At 27.4% G+C, this 11,137-nt stretch overlaps 4 protein-coding genes across 7 annotated transcripts; 1 reads left to right on the top strand and 3 right to left on the bottom strand.

The window, feature by feature from the left end:
* Window positions 1-914: 914 nt before the first annotated feature.
* LOC103571850 (lactosylceramide 4-alpha-galactosyltransferase) lies at window positions 915-2,845 on the bottom strand. Of its 4 annotated transcripts, none has more exons than XM_008550170.2 (5): window positions 2,587-2,845; window positions 2,205-2,517; window positions 1,718-2,105; window positions 1,434-1,644; window positions 915-1,375 (listed from the first exon to the last, which is right to left on the bottom strand). In XM_008550170.2, the coding sequence occupies exons 2-5, from the start codon at window positions 2,401-2,403 to the stop codon at window positions 1,109-1,111; spliced, it is 1,065 nt and encodes a 354-aa protein (XP_008548392.1). In that variant the 5' UTR covers window positions 2,404-2,517; window positions 2,587-2,845; the 3' UTR covers window positions 915-1,108. The 4 variants fall into 4 exon arrangements, with proteins under 4 accessions (XP_008548392.1, XP_008548391.1, XP_008548393.1 ...); XM_008550169.2 differs by having other exon boundaries at window positions 2,615-2,845; XM_008550171.2 differs by having other exon boundaries at window positions 2,652-2,845.
* Window positions 2,846-4,132: 1,287 nt separating this feature from the next.
* On the top strand, window positions 4,133-6,311 carry LOC103571849 (synaptosomal-associated protein 29). The gene is made up of 2 exons (XM_008550168.3): window positions 4,133-4,519; window positions 5,572-6,311. Exons 1-2 carry the CDS (start codon window positions 4,253-4,255, stop codon window positions 6,121-6,123), a joined length of 819 nt encoding a protein of 272 aa, XP_008548390.1. The 5' UTR covers window positions 4,133-4,252; the 3' UTR covers window positions 6,124-6,311.
* Window positions 6,312-6,576: 265 nt separating this feature from the next.
* Window positions 6,577-7,916, bottom strand: LOC103571848 (cuticle protein 7). Its single transcript, XM_008550167.3, has 3 exons — window positions 7,646-7,916; window positions 7,057-7,277; window positions 6,577-6,989 (listed from the first exon to the last, which is right to left on the bottom strand). Exons 1-3 carry the CDS (start codon window positions 7,854-7,856, stop codon window positions 6,828-6,830), a joined length of 594 nt encoding a protein of 197 aa, XP_008548389.1. The 5' UTR covers window positions 7,857-7,916; the 3' UTR covers window positions 6,577-6,827.
* Window positions 7,917-8,584: 668 nt separating this feature from the next.
* LOC103571847 (alpha-tocopherol transfer protein-like) lies at window positions 8,585-10,783 on the bottom strand. Its single transcript, XM_008550165.1, has 4 exons — window positions 10,694-10,783; window positions 10,277-10,566; window positions 8,997-9,360; window positions 8,585-8,926 (listed from the first exon to the last, which is right to left on the bottom strand). The coding sequence occupies exons 2-4, from the start codon at window positions 10,558-10,560 to the stop codon at window positions 8,669-8,671; spliced, it is 906 nt and encodes a 301-aa protein (XP_008548387.1). The 5' UTR covers window positions 10,561-10,566; window positions 10,694-10,783; the 3' UTR covers window positions 8,585-8,668.
* Window positions 10,784-11,137: the final 354 nt, after the last annotated feature.

Below are 11,137 nucleotides of genomic sequence, written 5' to 3'. Positions count from 1 at the left end.
ATTCTAAAATTGACATGAAAAATTTACTGTAACTTATTTTCAAAATTTTAACTTCTAATTGATGTATGGAATTTTAAAAAAATTACTTATAGTTGTTATCAATTAGGAGTTAAAAGAAATTTTAGCCGGGAAAATTTGAATTCTAAAATTGACATGAAAAATTTACTGTAACTTATTTTCAAAATTTTAACTTCTAATTGATGTATGGAATTTTTAAAAAATTACTTGTAGTTGTTATCAATTAGGAGTTAAAAGAAATTTTAGCCGGGAAAATTTGAATTCTAAAATTGACATGAAAAATTTACTGTAATTTATTTTCAAAATTTTAACTTCTAATTGATATCAACTGTAATTTTTAAAAAAATCTATACCTCAGTGAAATTGTCTTTTTTTCAATTAATTCTTTAATTTTTTTTCAATTGATAAAATTTTCGCGCTTATGACAGTCATTTAAAATTTCATAAAAGTAGGCACTGTCTAAAATGCTTTAATTAATAAAAATTAAATACGATTTTGACAATCGTCATTGAATTTTTAAAAAAAAGGCACTGTCTAATACTCAAGGGCCAATATACCTCAAAAATATCACAGTACGGGGAATGATGCCACTTAAGACACCATTTATTGTCAGTCTCCACTAAATTGACATTAACTCCAGTTCGGAGTGAAATTTACTCCGCAGGGGAGTTTATTTTATTATTAAAACTCTGAATAAGTTAATGTGGATTTAAATAAAATCCAGATCACCGCGACTTGACTCCTGATTTTTTACAGTAAAAATTATTTAATTAAAAATTTAAAAATTTTAAAAAATTATTAAGCTAGAAATAATAAATTAAAGGTAAGTCATAATAAAATTTATTTTTCTGTCAGATAATTTATTATAAAAAGTGGTAAAAAATTCGTTTAAAATATTTTTATCACTGGCTGTCTTGTAACAATTAAAATTAAAACAATTTAATTGTATGTCTCTTAGTTTAAAGAAAGATTAAAAATTTAAACTCAGCAATTTCAGGCCAACGTTCATTAAATAATTTATCTCTGTTTTTAAAATAATTATTTTTAATAAATACTTAAATATTTTTAATGCAAAGGTAATAAATAAATGTTAAAACCACAAGCCGCAGTTGTTGTAAATTTTTGGACAATACTGATTAGCAATAATCCCATAAGGAACTGGACTTCCAACTTTGATCGGCTGAGAATGACTTAATTTATTCCAAGTATGAATAGCCAATGAATCATTTATTAATTTTAATGTTTCATCTTTATCTTTTACTTCGAAATATTTTTTCCAATCGTCATAGTAAATTGGAGTAAATTCCCATGGTGAAAATATTGTGAAACCATGACAATTATCTATCATATTTGCAATCTATTAAAAAAAAATAATTATTATTATATTTAATAAGTAAAAGTATTTTAAAAATTACATTATCAGCTTGACATATTTTATGAAGAATTCTTGTGATGACATCAGGCCCATTATTTCTCCAAACATCACCTCGAAAATTATTTTTTAAATCATGTATACAAGCGTCTGCTATTTTACGACCAATTTCCGTGCTCCCGAAACTCATCACGCAAGATGCGATTGTGTCCAAGTCCTCAGCTCCAACAAAATCTCTCAAATTTTCAAATGAGCTATCAAAAAAATCAGACATTAAATTAAACCACCTCTCTTTTCCTTAACTTTATAGTAAAATAAATAATTTACGAAAGCGTAACAACGTCAAGGTCCATATAAATCCCAGGGATTTTCCAAAGTGTCAAAAAACGGAGGACATCAGACATGTGATGTTTCGGCCAATTGCTGGTTTTGAATTTACCGCTAGCCCACCAGTCTTCCAAAGGCGAATTTTTCACAAAGTCCCCCATGAAAATTCGTCTGATGACAATATTTTCGTACTGTTCCAAGTGGCTCAGCAATTTTTGACTACTCGGCGAAAAATCCAAAGGACTCAAAATCAGGAGATAAATTTTCATTTTTGGATTCATCTTCGCTGCTGATTCAATAGAACAACATTGTCTTGCATCTAGAACTATTCCTCTATCTCCAAAGCAAGAAGTTTCAATAAAAAATATGTTATTGTCTCCAGTTATGTCTACTCATTAGTAATTGACACAAAAATATCCACGTAAATATGAAAAAAAAAAAAAATAATTAGTCATAAAAAAAAATGATTACAAAAAACCATAAATACCTTTTTCATTGAACGGTTCTATGGAATCTATTCTCGAATGATCAAAGTAACAGGAAATTTCTTTATTAATAATTAATTTTTCTTCATCACTAAGTACGCCCTCATTAATGACACTCCCATTACTGATATTGTTGAAAAAAACCCATAGTAAACAGAATATCGCACTTAGTCCACAAACGATTCCAAATTTCCGCTTCATTTTTTTATATGGAATTTCAAAAATAATTTCTGCTAAATAATTTTTTATGTGCAAGTGCACCACTCATTTTTTTGAAATTTTTTCCTGTGTTAATTTTCCCACAAAAACTGACAGCTAAAAAAAAATTTTAAATATTTTTTAATGGTTTAAAAAACCTTACCTGGAAAATATGAATGTGCTTACGTAAAAAATTTATTTATATACGACTTACTTGCTGACTAAGTTATTTATTATATATTCATTGTTACCTTTACAGAGTTAACAATCAACAAGTGTTAACACTTCCTTGAGAGTTAAAAAAAAATTAAATAAAAACCAGTACTACAACTGTTACAAATGAACGCTTATATTTTTGAATTTAAATTTGTAGTTAAATATTTAAAAAAAAATAATATTTTTAAAATAATTTATAAAAACATGAGATGATTAAACATTGGTCTGAAGCAATAGTGTTTAGTTTTCAGGTAAAGATTACTCATATTTTAAACGTTATCTTTTAAATAACTGATTAAATTATCTTTGGATGAAAACCAGAAAAGTGATATGTATTTGTACAATGATAGTACTTATAACAAAATATGTTATCAATTAATATAATTGATATTTTGTTATGAAAAAAATTACGACAGTGTGAGATAGGGAATATTCTGGAGTTGACATCAAAAAATTTTTCAAAAAAACGAGGATTTTATTAACTCTAGTGTAAATGATATGAAAAAATTATTTTCATATCTTATCGTAACTCTGTACGTATTGATTTAGTAAGAACATCGGAATTTGTGATATTTTAAACATTTGAAAATTAGTATAGAGATTTTTCTAATTTTTTACTGAATATTTTACTTGGTGACAAAAAATTTCTTGCGCCATATCTTTTTTTTCGGTCTGCATTTCAAAAAATTTAAAAATCTGTCGAGTGACATAAAAATTCAAAAATGGTCTAATGTCTGCTACTTTTATTATCACAATTAATTTCATTAAATTACTAATTAATTTTTTGAATTTACGATCCTGAAGTTAGCAGATAATTAAAAATTTTGGTATTTTTATTTTTTCAACAATTAAATTTGAAGAAAAAAAAAATAAAAATATGCACATGTAGAGAATAAAAAAAACTACAAGTGCAATTTTTTGAAGTATATTTTTTTTTATAATTTCTCTTTTGTTAAAAAATCAAAAAATTATTAGAAGGTTAATTTATAATACTGAAGTTAGCCGACGCCTAATAATTTTTGAATTTTTTTTAAAAGCAGAAAATCATAAAAAAAAAATATTTGAAAAAATTGCACTTATAATTTTTTAAATTTTCTACACACGCATTTTTTTATTTTTTATTTTTTTGTAATTTGTTTGTTGAAAAAAAAATTCAAAAATGTTTAATTATCTGTCAACTTCTGGACCATGATAATTTCAGTATGATTTGAATTTATATAAATTAAAAATATTTATTAAGTAAAAGAATTTATAAAATTTTTTTTAGTGTCATTTAAAAAAAAAATATTGAGACTTGTTCATTAATTAATTAATTAATTTTCATTAATTATTTAATAAAAATTAAAATAATTAAAATGTGACATTAGATCTACTCAGGTATTTATTTATTTATTGTTATATATTGTTATATATTATTATATATTCATATTTTTTAAATATAAGACATAAGAACAGACAGCGACACCTGCGTCAACTTCTGGAAGTAAATTTCAAGTCTACAATAAAAAAAAAAATAATAATAATAATAAATGACTGTCAGTGTCAGCGACAAGTGTTAAGTGTCAAGTAAAATATAAAAAAATTAAATTTATATAATATTAAGTTTTTGAAAATATAATTTTTTAAAAAATTCAAAATGGCGGGCCATGATTATTTAAATGATCCAAAGAATCCGTTTTTTTCACTAGAAGATGATATCGACGACGAAGCATTTTTGCAGAGTGCACCACAAAGAGCGATAACGAACAATAATCCATTTTTGAACTTTGACAATAATCTTGAGCAACAGAAACAGCAGCTTCTTGAACGTAAGAAAGCCGTTGAAGAGAGGACAATTAAGTCATCTGAAAGATCGATGACATTGCTGAGAGATTCTGAGCAGATTGGAGCTGCTACTGCAGAGGTTAGCTTTCACTTTAATCAGAAATATTAATAAAAATAAATGAGTATAGATTTGACTGTATAAAAAAAATGAATATAAAACTATTAGTTGCAGGAAGTGAAAAAAGATGCCTGTCAAAAGATTAATTGATATCAATATTCAGGTCAGCCATCGCAATTTTCTATTTCCTTTTAAATAACGGAAAAAATTTAAGTTTGAATTTTATACCTTAGCATAACTCATTACAGATAAGCTCAAGATCGAATTTCGTAGGGAACAAAACGGTCTACAAAAAAAGTTTTTCATATTTTTTTAATAAATTCCTGTTCAAAAGTTATTGGAGCTCGAAGTCTAATTTCCAGTAAGTTTCGAGATCTTTTTACTTTTCCGCCGAAACTATCAGACTTATCACAAAATGTCATAGGATCTTTTTTGTAGACAATTTTATTCTCTACAAATTATCTCTGATAAAGTTTTTCGAAATTTTGCATTGTTTTCTAGTTATTTTCATTTTAATGTCAAGTTTCTGATCAGAACACTTTTTTTTTAAGAGCTTGACATTAAAATGCAAATAACTAGAAAACAATGCGGAATTTTGAAAAACTTTATCAGAGATAATGTGTAGAGAATAAAATTGTCTACAAAAAAGATCCTATGACATTTTGTGATAAGTCTGATAGTTTCGACGGAAAAGTAAAAAGATTTCGAAACTTACTGGAAATTTGACTTTGAGCTCCAATAACTTTTCAACAGGAATTTATCAAAAAATATGAGAGACTTTTTTTGTAGACCATTTTATTCCCTACGAAATTCGATCTTGAGCTTATCTGTAATGAGCCATGCCGAGGTATAAAATTCAAACTTGAATTTTTTTTCGTTATTTAAAAGGAAATAGAAAATTGCGGCGAGAGACCAGAATATTAATATTAATTCATCTTTTTAGGCATCTATTCCACCTCCCTGCAACTAACAGAGGGTTTTACACTCGATTTTTTAAAATCAGTATAACACAGATCTTTGTAACAAACGAAATTTTCAATCTTTGATCTGGATGACAAATTTATTTATTTCAGGAACTGATTAGACAAAGAGAGCAGCTTGAGAGAACTGAAAAAAGACTTGACGACATAAACAGCACGCTGCGATTTAGTCAGAAACATATCCAAGGAATAAAAAGTGTGTTTGGTAGTTTAAAAAATTATTTAAGCGGCAAGTCCGTGGATTCTCCAACGCCCACTCTCACTGGCGGTAAATTATCCGAACCAGAATATTCAGGATCGTCGAGCAGTGTCTTGAATGACAAAATTGAAGAGTCTAGATTGAATTTGGCTGCTCAACATCCTTCGCTTCAGCGCAGAGGGCTCTTAGGTAACGATAATTACGATGATGATGACAACGGTGGTCAGCATTATAAAGTACAAAGCACAAACGTCAGTAAAATATTAGAACGTAATTTAGATGAAATGAGTGGGTCATTAGCGAGATTAAAAGGTCTAGCTATAGGTCTGTCCGAAGAAATTGATTCACAGAATGATTTAATTGAAAACGTCATGACTAAAACAGACAAAGCCGACATTATGCTCGAGAGACAAAACAAAGACATGAGACACTTGTTGAAAAAGTAAACGATAAATAATTACTGCGTACTATTACTATATTTAATAAAACCAGGACTTGTATATTTGTCCGTCAAACGAATTAATAATAATTATTATTAAATGTATAAAGACTACCAAGCAATTCATAGTATAAGTATCCCGTTATTTGTATACACGTAAAAAAAAATTTCATTAAATTTTTTATTTATGTGCAACTGGAGATTTTATCTTGTTGACTATTTTTTATTTATTCAAATTTAATACGTATCATATATATTGAGCTTTAATCTTTTTCTAAATATATATCCAAATTCTTTGATGAATTTTTATGATGTACAGGCATTGCCTCATTCAAACAAATTGTTAAATTATTAATAAAAAAATATCAGGTAATTAAATATCTCGAGAATAATTTATTCATATTTCGGCTGCTATTTTTTTTTAAAATTTTGCAGGCATTAAATTGATAGTGACTTATCAGATCGATCTGCTGATATTTATTTTGTAATTATTAATAGTCTTCCAGGTCATAAAATAAATTAAAGTGTTGATGTAATGCATTATTTATACAATAATTGTTTTATGTGTCATAAATATATATATTGTATATATTTAGGTATCGTTAAATCTACATAAATTTTAAACGATTACTTGATAAATTATAATTTTTTTTATAATGCGCAGAAATTAAATTAATTACGGAAGTAATGAAGACTACTAAAAAAAAATAATTAATAATAATTAATTGATTCTTCGACGTTATTGGGTACTGAAGTTGCTTCAAATGCCAGTCGTTCAGCTTCACGTTGATGCGCGATAGCTTCATGCTCGGCGGCTATTTTTTTAAATAATTCCAAGTGGTGGTTTTTAGCTCGGGCAACACTAGCTGTTTCCTGAAATAATAATTTGATTTTGAAACAAAATTACAGGTAATTTTTCAAATTAATAATTTTAAATTACCCGCGGGAGATTGTTAATTAAACTATCAGGATTTGCGTTACTGTTCGCTATTTTTTCATACAGACGATGGTGTTTTTCTTTTGCTAGTCTGACAGCTTCTGAATCTTGTGGCTGGGCTTGAACGTCTTCGAAATTTTTTAAAATTGGGTGGAAGCCATTTTTATCTGCAGTGTAATCGACAGTTCTGATTTTGAATTTCGGGTCAATATAAGAATAAGTACCTGAAAAAAAAAAAATTCATAATAAATATAATAACTAAGGAGTAAATATTTACTCTGTAAATAAACGGAAGTGAATTCGGAGTCATTGTAAATTTTATTTAAATGCGAATTTACTTTGTCACTTGGAGTTCTGGAGTAAAATAAAAATTACTCCGGATACGAATTAAATATAGATTTTGTTTTTTTTCAGCGGAGAAATTTCGGAGTGACCTGGACTTTATTTAAATTTGATTTTGAACCTTAATATTAAAATAAATTCCCATTCGGACTAAATTAAACTCCAAGAAAATTAAATAAATAGCCACCAGCTCCGCATTTACTCCCGATTTTTATTACAGAATAATTAATTAATTAATTAATTAAATTACCGTGTACTACACCAGCTCCATCGCCAGATTCAGATCTAAATCGATCGACATGTCCTGGATATCTTCCAGCTTTGTAATTAAAACTGTAGGGTACTGGAGGCGGTGGAAGAGTCGTCGTCTCTATTTGATACTCAGATGCAAACTGATAATTATCACCATAACAATAATGACTTATTGAAAGAAACAAAAACGATAAAATAATAAAAGACATTTTGTTAAGTGTACGCAGTCTAATGGAGATTAAACTCTACTGCGCTCCCAATATCTTACCAAGAGATTCTATAGTGAAAGTAAAACTGTTCATCGTTTAAAGCTGCTTTCTCAATGAATAAAATATTAGTACGTCATTATAATTTAAAATTTGACAAAATTATTATTTTAAAAACGCATAAATATTCATTTATTTTATTTTACAAAATTTTAAAAAAAATTCTTCTTTAAAAATACAAACAAATGATAATTATATAGTTTTTAAATTATTGTTTTATATGAAAGTACCTTAATAATATCCATAAATCGAATAATAAATTATTTGGCCATGATTATTACCAGGTATTTACGTAATAATCTGACGCGCGCATAAAATATTAACATAAAGGCAATGGAATAATAATAAATTTTATCCAACATTTAAATAATATATACTATAAATATATTTTAAAAGTATCATCAGTTTCTTCAGCTAGAAGTTCCTTTCAAAGAACCAAAATACCTATTTTCTTTTTTTTACAGACCGCTGATTCGTCAACTCGGGCGCCAACTTTTTTTAAAAAAAAGTCACGGTCTTCTAAATTTTTTGTTTGTTTTTTATGCTCATCAGACTTCCAGCTTTTCTTCCTGAGTCTTTTGGCAAAAGATCTAGAGGAAGAAAGTAAAAAATTTGCGGAAATTCGAATGGAGAAATAAAGGACTAATCTATTTTTTTTTAGTAATTAGTAATAACATATTTTATTGCCGTATATTTATAAATAACTAATGAATAAAAAAACTTTAATAGCTTCCGTTGACACCAGCAGCAATAAACTAATCGATGTCAAGTTTTTTGAAACTTCCTTCAACTCCAAAAAGATCTGTTGCATTTTTCCCCTTTCCAGGACGCAGAGATTCGTCGACTCGACCTCTAGCTTCTTCTTCCATGAAGAAATCGCGGTGAGCTTCCAATCTTTTTATATTTTTCTCATGCAGCTCCATTAGCGGTCCAGCTTTGCCGCCAGATTCGTTTGGCAAAATGTCAAGAGGCAGAAATTTTTTTAGAGTTTCATTACTCGTGTGAATATGGAGCTAAAAATATATCACAGAAATTAGTCCAAGTCTTAATTAATTAGTAATAAAATAAAATATAATTTTTTACAATGTCCATAAGCTCTTTCTTCATGAAGGGCTTCATCATTCCTAGAATTATTTCCATAACTGGAATCGAGTTCGTGAAATGCAAGCCCTTAAGACGAACGGGAAGTCCTTCTTGGAGGTAAAAGAGGAATTTCTTCAACCCCATGGGACTGAGACGAGTAGTGTGACCGAAAGACAGACCGGCCAAGTCAACGAGAATAATGTGGCCCTTCATTGTACCTTCGGTGTACATCCAAAGATCCATTGACATGTTCCAGTATTTAATGGCGTCATTGTAAACGTAAGCTGACGGTTCGAAATTAATCAGACGCCCGTATATTATTTTGAAACCCTCTGGTGTTTCACCCTCCAGTGGAAAGTAGGCTCTAATTAAATATTAAATTATTAATTTTATTATTATTTCGCCATAGTCAAGACTTACTCCATTAGCAATTAGCAATCATCAGATTTAATAAAAAACCATGAAGATTTTTTAAATTAAAAAAATGCAGGCTGCTTGCAAGCTCTAATTGATTATTCCATTAAAATTAATTAAATAATTTACCCGCATGAAAATACCATATTTGATAAATATATATGGAAAAATATATGATCAATATGGGACTATATAAGTGGCCAAAAACGATATATATTTTCTTATATATAATATAGTAAGTTTTAATATAATTGATTGTATATGTAAGTTTATAAATTAATACATGTATTATATATATTTATAATCATATATGTAAACTTATAAGTTAGCACATATATGTATTACATATATTGATAATTATATATGTAAATTTGTAAGCTAGCACACATATATATTCTGAACACAATGTTTGAATCTTATAACAGAGAGAGAAAGACACAAAAGAATAGATTTTATTTATTCTTACATATATGGGAGACTTATATGGTTCTATATATCGATAAATATATAAAAATTTATAAAGTTGAATACATGGTACATATATCTTGCCATATAATGATCAATTATATATGTATTCTTATTTGTTTCCATATATAAATAACATTTATGTTTGAATATATTGAAATTATAAGTTTTCAAATATATAAATAATATATTGAAGTTATACGGAAATATATGAAATCATATAAGAGAAAACATATATAAAAATATAATAAAATCGGCCAAAATCTATATGAAGTTCTATATAAGATTTCATGTATTGTCACATATATATTTATGTCTGTAACATATATTTTTGAATATATGTTTACCATATATGATATTTTCATGCGGGTAAATTCAGTCGAATTAATATTTAAACTTACGCTGTTTTGAACATATTTCTAAGATCTTTATTTCCCAAAGGATCTCTGTTGAAAAAAAATTCAGGTACATGAGTTCTCACGGTGTAAAAGGTGTCAATTGTTGTTTTTGTCGGTTCCAAACGATAGTAATTACTGTGAAGAAATAAAACGAGCTCGCTGTCGGATATTTTTGGCAAATGCGGCTGCTTTTCGTACCATTCTTTCAACATCTTGAGATCTGATTCTTTTAGATCTGGATTACGTTTCATTTCTTCTTCAACTGACACCATTTTTACCAAAGCCATGGTTCCCTAAATTAAAAAATTTTATTTACTTTCAAAAAAAGAAAATTATTCAGATTTTTTGACTTCTTTTATACTCTACACTATAAATGATAAAAAAATTTGATTAGTACTAATAATAATAAACACTTCTTACTTTTTTTTTATTATACTTTATAGTTGTCTTTTAACCGGTCGCAATTCAGAGACTAAATGAAATAAAATTCTTTTGACATTTAGTTACTTGCACGCACAGCTTCGAATCTAGCGTGACAGTGTTGTATGACTGCAAGGTCATATACATATATATAATTAATCTACTGTATGATTTGGATGTATATAATGATATTATTTAAATTTATAACCATACAATTATAAATTTTTCATTTTTTTAAATAAATATTTCATTTATTTTCTTGATGAGACAGAAAATAAATTTTTGTGAACGCGAATCAAATAGAAAGTGACTACTGAGCGGGTAGAAATTTATTTATTTAATTTTCTCGGAGTGAAATTTACTCTGTTTATTTTGATATTAAAATTTCAAATCCGAGTGAATGCGGATTCCAATAAAATCCAGATTTTCAAATTTACTTCATAT

This window comes from Microplitis demolitor, chromosome 10 (genome assembly GCF_026212275.2).
Source record: "Microplitis demolitor isolate Queensland-Clemson2020A chromosome 10, iyMicDemo2.1a, whole genome shotgun sequence".
NCBI lineage: Eukaryota > Metazoa > Arthropoda > Insecta > Hymenoptera > Braconidae > Microplitis > Microplitis demolitor.
Note: the sequence above shows the minus strand (reverse complement) of the source record. Positions and strands in the feature narration are given on the sequence as shown.